The 12,731-nt window shown below is 42.3% G+C and overlaps 1 protein-coding gene across 10 annotated transcripts in view; it reads left to right on the forward strand.

The window, feature by feature from the left end:
- Nucleotides 1-12,731, forward strand: part of LOC129832045 (elastin-like) — a 93,390-nt gene that overhangs the window by 58,648 nt on the left and 22,011 nt on the right. For 8 of the 10 annotated variants that reach the window (XM_055895761.1, XM_055895762.1, XM_055895763.1 and 5 more), the window contains exons 10-39: nt 663-707; nt 919-1,005; nt 1,098-1,145; nt 4,166-4,228; nt 4,330-4,440; nt 4,771-4,920; nt 5,852-5,899; nt 6,002-6,091; nt 6,213-6,269; nt 6,382-6,450; nt 6,693-6,728; nt 6,821-6,913; nt 7,061-7,096; nt 7,503-7,592; nt 7,775-7,810; nt 7,953-8,039; nt 8,188-8,223; nt 8,339-8,422; nt 9,921-9,953; nt 10,143-10,196; nt 10,474-10,506; nt 11,006-11,095; nt 11,296-11,334; nt 11,430-11,516; nt 11,640-11,675; nt 11,766-11,891; nt 11,984-12,079; nt 12,162-12,197; nt 12,296-12,409; nt 12,514-12,660. In XM_055895761.1, the coding sequence (XP_055751736.1) occupies nt 663-707; nt 919-1,005; nt 1,098-1,145; nt 4,166-4,228; nt 4,330-4,440; nt 4,771-4,920; nt 5,852-5,899; nt 6,002-6,091; nt 6,213-6,269; nt 6,382-6,450; nt 6,693-6,728; nt 6,821-6,913; nt 7,061-7,096; nt 7,503-7,592; nt 7,775-7,810; nt 7,953-8,039; nt 8,188-8,223; nt 8,339-8,422; nt 9,921-9,953; nt 10,143-10,196; nt 10,474-10,506; nt 11,006-11,095; nt 11,296-11,334; nt 11,430-11,516; nt 11,640-11,675; nt 11,766-11,891; nt 11,984-12,079; nt 12,162-12,197; nt 12,296-12,409; nt 12,514-12,660 (2,157 nt within the window). The remainder of the gene's footprint in view (nt 1-662; nt 708-918; nt 1,006-1,097; nt 1,146-4,165; nt 4,229-4,329; nt 4,441-4,770; nt 4,921-5,851; nt 5,900-6,001; nt 6,092-6,212; nt 6,270-6,381; nt 6,451-6,692; nt 6,729-6,820; nt 6,914-7,060; nt 7,097-7,502; nt 7,593-7,774; nt 7,811-7,952; nt 8,040-8,187; nt 8,224-8,338; nt 8,423-9,920; nt 9,954-10,142; nt 10,197-10,473; nt 10,507-11,005; nt 11,096-11,295; nt 11,335-11,429; nt 11,517-11,639; nt 11,676-11,765; nt 11,892-11,983; nt 12,080-12,161; nt 12,198-12,295; nt 12,410-12,513; nt 12,661-12,731) is intronic. The other 2 variants (XM_055895769.1, XM_055895768.1) reach the window with 2 other exon arrangements.

Here is a 12,731-nt window from a genome sequence, read left to right on the forward strand (position 1 = left end):
GAAAAGAGCCTGCACTTAAATATTGGTTGGCAGTCGACAAGGCCCTCAGTCACAGGCCGATATAGCTCTTGTGCAATGCTCCTCAACCCTATCTTGAGTCTTTCCATGGTATTCCAACAAAATAATCCCATTTCATCCAAACCACTTTCAGATAGAACAGAACAGCAGCATTCCTCTCCATTCTTTCTGTTGCCAGCCTTCCCTTGTTTCTCTGAATCTCCTCATTCGTTCACCACATACTAAAGGCACTGCGTAATGTCTGTTCCTTAGAGAGAAGGATTGGTGGATTTTAAGATAGAAAGAGAAGGTTAAATAAATAAATGAAAACTTTTCATCCGACTGCCAAGCCCCCAAGAGCCAGAGCTGACAGCTCATTTCCTGCGTAGGGGATAACCAAAGAGCCAAAAAAATAAAGCATTTGATGAGGCAAGATGAATGCCATGCATTATTGTGTCCTGTGTCCCAAATGGCACCCTATTTCCAAAATAGACTTTATACAGACTAGAGTACCATAGAACCTCTGCCTCTCAAAACAACTCTGGATAAAGATTAGCATTGTCCACATTCTTTGATCACTGTGGTGTTGATGATGATGATGATGATGATGATGATGATGATGATGATGATGATGATGATGATGATGATGATGATGACAAACTCAGGGGGACCTGGAGGCGCAGGAACAGGAGCTGCAGTTCCTGCAGGAGGTAAGGCACACACACACACACACACACACACACAAAGCTCAAATCACGCCATCCAGTCCTACTTTTTTATCTTGACAATATTCAATGTTTTATCATTATCCTCTAGATGTTTAATGTACCTATGCTGATTCACAATACTGACTGGGGACTCACTGGTATATGAATAGTTGTAACTACAGTATGTAATGTCTCTCCCATGTGTCTCTTTCAGCACCTGTTATTCCTCAGACTGGACTACCTGGAGGTGGGCTGGGACCTGGTGCCGGCAAAGGAAAGGCTCCAAAAGGAGGAGTGCCAGGTGAGCGTGGGTTTATGTGACTATGCATGTACAATATCCGATGAAGGCCATTGAATCCAGTATAAAATCATTGATTTTATTGGTCTTTGCAGGTGTGGGGGTGCCTGGACTTTACCAAGGTGGCCAGGTGCCAGGACAAGGTGTGTCTCATATTCTTCTGAAAGTCCACAGATCAAACCCACATGAATCACAATATATATCAAACAGAGTGTTTCACCATACCCTCCCCTCTAGGGTTGAATATTTTACAAAAAATTCTAGCCTGATGCTACCTGAGCCTGATGAACCATATATTAAATACATTTAATGAGCTCAAGCACCAAAAATCCCATAGATGTAGCTAGCTACAGTGCATTCGGAAAGTATTCAGACCCCTTGACTTTTTCTTTAAAAAAAAATACATTACTACCTTATTCTAACATTGACTAGGAAAAACATTTATTTAATCAATACCCCATAATGACAAAGTGAAAACAATAAAAAAAAAATATTTACATAAGTATACAGACCCTTTGCTATGAGACTCAAAATTTCCATTGATCATCCTTGAGATGTTTCTGCAACTTGTTTGGAGTCCACCTGTGGTAAATTCAATTGATTGGACATGATTTGGAAAGGCACACACCTGTCTATATAACGTCCAACAGTTGACAGTGCATGTCAGAGCAAAAACCAAGCCATGAAGTCGAAGGAGTTGTCCGTAGAGCTCCGAGACAGGATTGTATCAAGGCACAGATCTGGGGAAGAGTATCCAAAAAATTCTGCAGCATTGAAGGTCCCCAAGAACACAGGGGCCTCCATCATTCTTAAATTGAAGAAGTTTGGAACCACCAAGACTCTTCCTAGAGCTGGCCGCCCGGCCAAACTGAGCAATCAGGGGAGAAGGGCCTTGGTCAGGGAGGTGACCAAGAACCCGATTGTCCCTCTGACAGAGCTCCAGAGTTCTTCTGTGGAGATGGGAGAACTTTCACGAATGACAACCAATCTCTGCACCACTCCACCAATCAGGCATTTATGGTAGAGTGCCCAGACGGAAGCCACTCCACAGTAAAAAGCACATGAAAGCCCGCTTGGAGTTTGCCAAAAGGCACCTTAAGAACTCTCAGACCATGAGAAACAAGATTCTCTGGTTGGATGAAACCAAGAACTCTTTGGCCTGAATGTGAAGTTTCATTTCTGGAGGAAACCTGGCACCATCCCTATGGTGAAGCATGGTGGTGGCAGCATCATGCTGTGGGGATGTTTTTCAGCGGCAGGGACTGGGAGAATAGTCAGGATTGAGGGTAATATGAACAGAGCAAAGAACAGAGAGATCCTTGATGAAAACCTGCTCCAGAGCGCTCAGGACCTCAGACTGGGGTGAAGGTTCACCTTCCAACAGGACAACGGCCCTAATCACACAGCCAAGACAACACAAGAGTGGCTTCGGGACAAGTCTCTGAATGTCCTTGAGTGGCCCAACCAGCCCGGACTTGAACCTGATCGAACATCTCTGGAGACCTGAAAATAACTGTGCAGTGATGCTCCCCATCCAACCTGACAGCGCTTGAGAAAATCTGCAGAGAAGAATGGGAGAAACTCCCCAAATACAGGTGTGCCAAGCTTGTAGTGTCATATCCAAGAAGACTCATGGCTGTAATTGCTGCCAAAGGTACTTTAACAAAGTACTGATAAAAGGGTCTGAACAATTACGTAAATGTGATATTTCTGTTTGTTTTTTTATTTCTAAAAACCTGTTTTTGCTTTGTTATTATGGGGTATTGTGTGTCGATTGATGAATTAAAAATCTATTTAATACATTTTAGAATAAGGCTGTAATGGAACAAAATGTGGGGGGAAAAAAGTGAAGGGGTCTGAATACTTTCCGAATGCACTGTATGTATATGCTCTCTTGAGTAAATAAATTAAACTAGCTCCAGTAGAATAATATTTTTTAGTGTGAACTGTATTACTGTACTGTATTGTATTATATAAACGATGATAAAGCAGAAGAGAACATGTGATTCTGGTGCAGCACACGTAGCCTACAAAGTTACAAGAATAGGCTAGAGAATTTGGTTTTAACTTTGAAATAATATAGGACTAGAATTAGATGCAGAAGGCTTTCAATTCGCTTCACGAAGATTGAATGGTTATGAGTCTGAATAAGTAACTGCTAAAGCCTACCGCCATCGTGCATTCGCTCTCCTTTCAAACTACCCGTGAGTTCTACTGGCTGCTGTATTTAACATTCAGCAAAAAAGAGCTTGTGTCCCTCTTCAAATAGTCTAGTGGTATAAAAAAAATGTTTTAATTATGTCCAGCAAGCTATTGTAGTCTAGCTTATCCTGCATGGGACTCCAAGAACTAGGGAGCGTTTTTAAGGAGAGGCCAGCGGAGCAAAGCTGCGTGCGTATTGCGCATGAGACGGAGGCTATAAATTAGAAGCTTATTATGCATAACCCATCATTAATTAGCTAAATATAAGGCTAATACTGCATTGAATTTATTACCTGAAAGAGGTAGGCTAGGACATCTTTATATAGGGCTATATATCGATCTAGAACAGGACAGTTCATTTTGGATGCGCTTTGAATGGAGTTGATGGCGAGAGAAAGAGAGAAAAACTGCAGGCGAGTGCTCGCACATGCCCTGATTTAAAGCAACGATATTCAAATGATATTCTGTTTTAAAACTCTGCATCTGCAACTAAAATAATAATAATAATCTTTACAATTAAAAAACAAGGTGATCCCTGAAAGGCAGATGGAGATGTGTAAGTTAGATGTGCATTTGGTATTTATATTACTGTAGCATAGGCTATGCTGCACCAAATGTAGGCCTACCTGTCACAAGAAAAAAAGTTACCATGATGAGATGATAAGTAGGTCTACATACATTGTGAACTGCGCTTCATACTGAGATGGGCTGTTGAATCATCATGCAGAGGCCGCAGGGAAGCCATATTTAGACATCACATATCATTTAACGCCATTTCACACCATGCTGTTCACATAAATAATGTATTATAATTTACCAGTTTCTCACAGTTATTTATCCCGGGAAAAGGGAGTGATTTTAGGCGGTAAATCCCGGTTAATCTCGGTAACCGGGTTCCCGCCATTCAACCTTAATCCATTCACTAGCTAATTCTCTGATCCCCTCCTCTTCATGTCTGCAGGGTTTGGTGGTCGTGGAGTGCTGCCCGGTGTGGCCACTGGGAACGGACTCAATCCCAAATCATGTAACATTTGATTGGGATACCTGTAGCATGCATCTACAGATCACATTGTTTTCATGTCTAGCCTGTCTGTTTGTCTGCCTGATATGATTTGTCCTCTACAGTGCCAGGTGGAGGACAACAGGGACCAGGAGGCTCAGGTCGTGTTGGTTACGGAGGCCCAATGCAGCCAGGAGTATTCCATGGATACCCACTCAAAACACCCAAAACACAAGGTATGTCATCGGACAATTTAATGACTGCTAATGATTTATTTTCTACTATCAATTCACAGGTAAAATGTTGATAATGAAACTACATTTTCCAGTCTTTGCATTGACATCTTGAAATCTATAGAAATGGACACATAGATAGTGTTAAAACAAGTGTATTGTCATTTGGCGTGTGCAGGTAAACTGGAGGTGGCAATCCTCCATTAGTTACTTAAAAACAACTATGACTATTGTCCTTAAACGTCAATCATCCCAGTGTTTAATGGATGTTATATGTCAGATGTTTGCAGTCATTATAAATTAAGTTGACACACTGTTGACCGTGCATTGCAGTTCCTTTCCCTCTAGTGCACAGAGTGTCTTATCCCCATCACCCCTATTATGGCCACATGCACAGCCCCATGCACGGCCACGGTCACATGAACGGCCACGTGCACGGGCGGTTCTATGGCTACCCCCCTCCTAGGCATCAGGTCATGTATGGTGGGTTTATCATTGTGAATTGGCTACTGAGAATCGTTCTCTTTTTGAGGCCCAGGTCCTGGCTTTGGGACAAGGGTGTTTTCTTTCCTCTTCAAAACTGAGTTGTTGCCCTTTTCACCATGTGTTGTTGCAGTCACATCATCACGTTCTAGGAAGACCTCAAAATCAGAACGATACATCTACCACCTTCCCCTCTAAGACGCTTCGAGAATCTGAAAAGTGCAATAGCTCCGAACCTTAACCCACTAAAACTGTGATTGCTCCTGTCATGTATTGTATGTAAGTTAGCTGCTTCACACCCATTCCCTGTAAGGGACCACCACTTCAATCAATGTCAGTTAATATGATGTGTGTTAAGACAACATGGTCTTAGTTATCTATTTACTGTATGCGGTCCCTCACAGGGAAGAGTGTCATGCAGCCAAAAGCATACAGTAGGTTAGAGCTCTCCTTTGGCCTCCTCACAGATCTGTAGTCACTGACAAATACGATCTGAGTGGACTGACAAATCCTCCTTGTCTGTTCCGTAGCTTCGTTTTCAGAATGTTTCTCGATGTTTGTAGCAGGCTAGGTCATATCTCTGAATCAAATCAACACCGGTTTGATGAGAAACAAATGTAGCTGTGTTTACACATGCAAAAACCCAAACTGCTTCAGCTATGACCTACTGGGCTCAAACCTTAACAATGATGTAGAACTACTAACCCTCTACATTAGATGTATTAACATTTACTGCTGAATAGAATAGAGTGTAATTGTGTGGTTTTATGTATTTGGATGGATCTGGAATGAATAAATCAGCAATAAATCAATAACTTAAAACAAAGACCGTTCAAAAACATTGAAGTAGTAATTGATTTTCTGACAGTGTGCTGGTGGATATTCGAAACCTTTACTCTATTCCATTTCTTTGTCACCATGGTTTCCACAGGTGGCTATGGAGCGAAAGCTGGAGGAGCTGGAGGCAAACTTCCATTTGGTACAGAAAGTTTTTCAAATGTAAATGTTTTAAGTATTGTGCCTGCATGTATGTGTAATTGTATGTGTGTAGATGGTAGATGGTTCTCTCCACTTGTTTCAGGATATGGGGGCTTTGGTGGTGGTGGTGGAGCAGGCCTTCCTGGGGGAAAAGGAGGTCCTGGATCCAAGCCTGGATACCCCATTGGAACTGGTAGGGATTTGGAGAACACTTACACAAATATATGTGAAAATATATTTTAAAAGCTCTCTATTACTTAAATGAATTGGAAATGAGACCTGTAACTCTGTCTATGTTCCCCCACTCTCTGCAGGTGTGGGGACAGGAGGTCTTAACCCGGCCCAGGCTCAAGCTAAAGCTGCTAAATATGGTAATGATCGCTATCACAGGGCTACTGAAATGTCTTTACTTCAACTACTAACTCTTGAGGTGTTTACTCTCTCTCTCTCTCTCTCTCTTTTTCTCTCTTCACCCACCCCTAGGTGCTGGTTTGGGTGGTGTGCCTGGTGCAGGTGGAGCCTACCCTGGAGCGGGAGGAGCTTACCCTGGAGGTGAGAGAGAGAGAAAGAGAGTGTGAGAAAGAGATCTCTGACCTACTACTGTATCTGTACAGTACCACCAAACAAAACTACTAGAGCTACAGCTACAGTTACTGCAGGACAGCAACATTACTACCACTAGATATTCAGAGGATACAAATGAAACATATACGTAGCTTTTTCACTCTTTTTGTGGTCTATACTGACAGACTATATCTAAAGATTTTCAGATTATTAATTTTTGTACGTTTCAGGATATAATCCTGCTGCAGCCAAAGCTGCTAAATATGGTAAGAAACATCACTCAGAACAGCAATATCAGGGTTTTAGATAGTAAGACAAGACTGAATGTGAGTCGTTTTCTTGTGACCCTCCACCATAGGAGTCCCAGGAGGTGCAGGGGGCGTACCAGGTCTTGGATCAGTAGCAGGAGGAGCAGGAGGAGTACCTGGAGGGGTACCCGGAGGAGCTGGAGGTACATATGAAAGTAACTGTACAACTTAAAATTCTGATAGACCTCTTACAGTGAGTTTAGTTAGTTCAGAATTCTGCCACATTTTTTTGTGATTGCAGTTTGACTATAAAAATCTGAGTTTCTAATGTATAAACTTTTGCATTTCAGGATATAACCCTGCTGCGGCCAAAGCTGCTAAATATGGTATGAAAAATCTCTCAAAACAAGAGGTGGTACATAGATGTTTTATTTCTGTTCATCTTTAAAGGGGCAAACAGCAGTTGCTACATACATTTTTTAAATTAATTAATGATACTGTATATACCCACATATTCTTGAAGAATATAACGTATAGATGCCTCCTAGGTTTAGCTGAACTGTCGTACAATCATAATCCAAAATAAACGTGTTTAACTCCTTTGTTTGTAAACCTTTTTATTGTAAACCAATACTGCATAGCCTCAAAACAGTGTTAAAACTATAATGTTGATATCATGGATGGTCAGTCTTGCATGTGTAGCGCTGTCTATAAATTTGAGATTGCTTTGTTATTGTTTGAACTGCAGATCATCCCTTTATCTAACTGTTATTGTCTTGTCTTGCCACACAGGAGTTCCAGGAGGTGCAGGAGCAGGCCTAGGAGCTGGAGGACTTGGTGGAGTACCAGGAGGGGGAGGGGGGGGTGTACCTGGGGCTGGAGGTGAGCCTAAAAGTATACTCCACATTTATCACTAATCTCATCTCAGTGGTGCTGCTCTTTACTGTGTAGATTAAGGACTTTATTCAGGTATGATATTGTGAACTAGATGGTTATATTTGGCAAAAATCTTTAATCATCTTTAGGCTATAAAAATCACGAGTGATTAACTTTTTACATTTTAGGATATAATCCCGCGGCGGCCAAAGCAGCTAAATATGGTAAATAATCACTGAAAACAGCAACATCAGAATTGGTACATTGATTGAAATCATACTCTTAACTCATTTAGTTCCACTGTTAACTATCTGAATTTAGACATGCTTCTGAAATCCAATGGTTTTCTTGTGTCTCTCTACACAGGACTCCCAGGAGGAGGTGCAGGCGGTCTTCCAGGTGCTGGATCAGTTGCAGGAGGAGTAGGAGGAGTACCAGGAGCTGGGGCTGGAGGTACAGTTGGGGTGCACCATTGGGGTGCACTGCACCATTGGGGTGCACCATTGGGGTGCAGAATGTCATGTAGTTTGACTCTACTGTATGTCTACTGTAATGGCTTGGTGGAATTTCCTTTTTAATGAATTACCGTTTTACATTTCAGGATATAATCCTGCTGCGGCCAAAGCCGCTAAATATGGTAGGAAACATCACCCGTAACAGCAACATCAGAGTTGGTACATTAGTTTTAGCTCATGCTGAAATGTCTGTCCACTTTTAACCAACCCTTGTTTTCATGTCACCCTCCCCCACAGGAGTTCCAGGAGGAGCAGGTGCAGGGTTAGGAGGAGCAGGCGCAGGGTTAGGAGGAGCAGGCGCAGGGTTAGGAGGAGCTGGAGGTAGGCTGAACACCTCTGAATGGAGGAAAATACTACATACCTCTACTACAGTATGTTTTCCTAGCTATAGCTTAAACTAAAGTACAGTCAGGTCCAAAATTATTGACACCCTTGATAAAGATGAGCAAAAAAGACTGAATAAATAATACAATTATTGACCTATGCTCTCAAAACAATGGGGAAAATATATTATTTTATATTAATACAATTGCTCAGAGTGTTCTTGCGAGGATAACGACACTGAGCCTTTGTCTAAAATATTTTATGAGATTGGACATTGGGAGGGATCTTAGACCATTCCTCCTTACAGAATCTTTCCAGAGCATTGTTATCCTTAATTTGCACCTATGGACTGCCCTCTTCAATTCAAACTACAGGTTTTCGATGGGGTTCAAGTCTGGAGACTGAGATGGCCATGGCAAAATGTTGATTTTGGGGTCAATTAATGAACCATTTCTTTGTTGATGTTGATGTCTGTTTAGGATTATTGTCTTGATGGAAGATCCACTTACGGCCTAGCTTAAGTTCCGTTTTTCGATGCCAAGCCCACTACTGGTGTGCATGGCCAAAGAGTTCTGTTTTCATGTCATATGACTATAGCACTACTTGGAGTTTGATCAACAGCATTGACACTTGGCTTGGAACGGGTGCTATGGTCAGATGACATGAACATAGAGCTCTTTGGCCATGCACACCACTGGTGAGTTTGGCATTGAAAACAGAAGCATATGCAGAAAAGTACCTCATACCTACTGTAAAATAGGATGGTGGATCTTTAGCTATCTTTGGCTAGACAATAACCCAAAGCACTAATCAAAATCCACAAAGAAATTGATAATTTACCACATAACCAGCATTTTGCAATAGCCATCTCAGTCTCCGGATTCGAACCCCGTTGAATACCTGTGGTTTAAATTGAAGAGTGCAGTCCATAACCGCAGACAAAGGACATCAAGGTTCTGGAAAGGTTCTGTTTGGAGGAATAGTCTAAGATCCCTCCCAACATGTTCTCCAATCTCATAAAACTCTGTGTCTTTATCCTCGCAAGGAGAGGGTGCTAGAGTATTGAAAACAGATGTGCCAATAATTTTTTATCTAAATCTATTTCTCTGAGTAATTGTCAATTGTATTAATATCAATATAATTCCACAATTTTTTGGGAGCATACAATATAGCTCAGTATTTGTATTATTTATTTAGTAGTCTTTTTTGCTCATCTTTATCAAGGGTGCCAACAATTATGTACCGCACTGTACATTATCCCAGCTACTGGGCTCTGCATGAAGCTGTTATGAAGGTGATGTGCCTTGCTCAAGCAGACCCCAACCTGAGAGTTGGTAACCAGTGCATTTTGCCTGTAGACATCCTTGTACATGCATTATATTTCTGTATTGTCTTGACTCCTATCACGTGCACTAACCTGGATTGGCACTGCAGCTTTAAACTTAATGTAGCAGATATCTTTAACACCATCACCATTTTCATCATCTCTGAACAGGCTATGGAGTGGGAGCCAGGCCTCCCTATTACGGTGAGGATAACTAACCAAAACATCCCAAAGCTGCCCAGGCCACAGCCTTTACAATGCTGTTAACACACCATCACTGAAGGGCTTCGTTCTTTGGCTTAGCTAGCTCCAACTCACACCAGTCTTTTTTAATCATAGAAATGATCATACTGTATAGTGTAATATACTGTATGGATGTTACCCTCCCTATAGGTGTTCCAGGGAGTGCTGGGTTTGGGGGAGCAGGGGCTTTTCCAGGGGCTGGAGGTACCTTGTCTAATTATTGCACTACAGTATCTTACGCTTGTAGCAATTTCATGAATTCATTCATAGCATAAACTACTACTTGAGGAGACTCAGAAATCCATGGTAAGACAAATGTTCATGATCAAGTTCATTTCAATCATTAAAATGTACACTCATTTCTACCCTCCAGTCATTCTGTGCTGTCTGCTGCTAATTTATGGGGCTAGAAATGCAGTTGTATTTTGCTATTCAAGCCAGGAAGGATGATGTAAGTTAATTTAATAATTTTTTATTTTAGGATACAACCCTGCCACCAAAGCTGCTAAATATGGTAAGAAAACTACATTTTAAACAACTTCAGGCTCATTCAGTGTGTAACGACCTGGGTGTCGGGGGGTGTGAAATCAGACGCAGGAACAGCAGAGCTTCAATACGGTGATCTTTAATGCCCAACCGGCAAACCAAAATGTCCAACACGGACTTACTGGGTGTCATAAACACCTGTCTACAAACACGGGAGACAAACCCAGTACACAATACAATAAACCACTCCCGAAATCCAAAGCTACAGACGAACAATCCCGCACAAAGAAGCATACAGGCTGGCTGACTAATAAAGCCACACTAATTACCAATTACCTCAAACCAGGTGATACAAATAAACACATAAGGAGGGGGAGGAAAAAGAGTCAGTGGCAGCTAGTAGGCCGGTGACGACGACCGCCGAGCGCCACCCGAACGGGAAGGAGAGCCTGCCTCGGTTGAAGTCGTGACACAGTGTTGGTACATTGCTTAATTTATGCTGATATTCTTGTGACCCTCCATCATAGGAGTACCAGGAGGTGCGGGAGCAGGCCTAGGAGCTGGAGGACTTGGAGGAGCAGGAGGAGGGGTACCAGGGGCTGGGGCTGGGGCTGGAGGTATCTCATCATGGTCTAAGGCTTATAACAATTTAATGAATCGATAGTATAAACCAGTGCTTGGCAACAGGATTATCTAAAATGATATTTATATTTCATGATCTTATTACATTTCGGGATATGGGGCTGGAAATGCAGTTTTGTTATATTATCCAAGTCAGGAGTGATGTTTTGAATTATTGTCATTGTTTGTATTTCAGGATACAATCCTGCTGCCGCTGCCAAAGCTGCTAAATACGGTAAGAAAATCACTCCATATCAGGCCAGACTCATTCAGTGTTGATACAATAGTTGAATTTGAAATCCAATGTTCGTTTTTTTCCCTCGACCATAGGGGTCCCAGGAGGTGCATGGGCAGGCCTAGGAGCTGGAGGTCTTGGAGGAACAGGAGGGGTACCAGCAGGAGGAGCTGGGGCTGGAGGTAAGTCATGATGCTTGACTTCTCCAATCCATTCACACTGTTTTGTATGCTACTGCATTATGTGGCTTGGAAAGTGTGACTTTGAAAATATTTTTTAAAATCTATTAATTAATTTATTTGTAGGGTATAATCCTGCTGCTGCCAAAGCTGCTAAATATGGTAAGAAGAAAAGTGACAAGTCTACTGTATCTTTTCAATTGTTAAGTTAGCCATGACTTAACAACAAAATCTTGATGTTTTCTACCTCAGGAGTCACCGGAGGTGCAGGAGCAGGCCTAGGAGCTGGAGGAGCAGGAGGAGTACCTGGAGGAGGAGCAGGGGGTGTACCTGGGGCTTTAGGATATAATCCCGCTGCAGCCAAAGCTGCTAAATATGGTAATATTACTCAAAACAACAACGCTAGTCTCATTCAGTGTTGGTTTATGGTATACATGACTTGTAAATACAAAACTTTTTCTCTACAACAGGAGTTCCAGGAGGTGTAGGAGCAGGCCTAGGAGCTGGAGGACTTGGAGGAGCAGGAGGAGGAGGATATGGGGGTGCAGGAGGGGCTGGGGCTGGAGGTACCTAATCATAGTTAATGGGCTATAACTATTAAAATCAAGTCTGATATCTTTAATTTATTAACTCAAATTTATTCACCAGGATATAACCCTGCTGCGGCCAAAGCTGCTAAATATGGTAAGAAACATCACTCAGAACTGCAACATCAACATTGGTGCATAGGTTGAATTTATTGTAAACATTTTGTCCGTTATTGCTTTCTGCATCCACCATAGGAGTTCCAGGAGGTGCAGGAGCAGGCCTAGGAGCTGGAGGAGTACCAGGAGGAAGAGGGGGTGTACCTGGGGCTGGAGGATATAATCCCGCTGCAGCCAAAGCTGCTAAATATGGTAGAACAATCCCTCAAAACAGCAACATCAGAGTTGGTACAGTGGTTGAATTCATGCTGACATTTCGGGTTTTAAAATCAGATAATTTCCATGCGAACACACAGGAGTTCAAGGAGGTGTAGGAACAGGCCTAGGAGCAGGAGGACTTGGAGGAGCAGGAGGAATACAGGGAGGAGTACCTGGAGGAGGAGCAGGGGTTGTCCCTGGGGCTGGAGGATATAATCCTGCTGCGGCCAAAGCTGCTAAATATGGTAAGAAAAATGTACATCAGTTGAATTCATAATGACATTTCTGTCAATGTTTTACAGTACTACCGTGTGTC

This window comes from Salvelinus fontinalis, chromosome 33 (genome assembly GCF_029448725.1).
Source record: "Salvelinus fontinalis isolate EN_2023a chromosome 33, ASM2944872v1, whole genome shotgun sequence".
Classification (NCBI taxonomy): Eukaryota; Metazoa; Chordata; class Actinopteri; order Salmoniformes; family Salmonidae; genus Salvelinus; species Salvelinus fontinalis.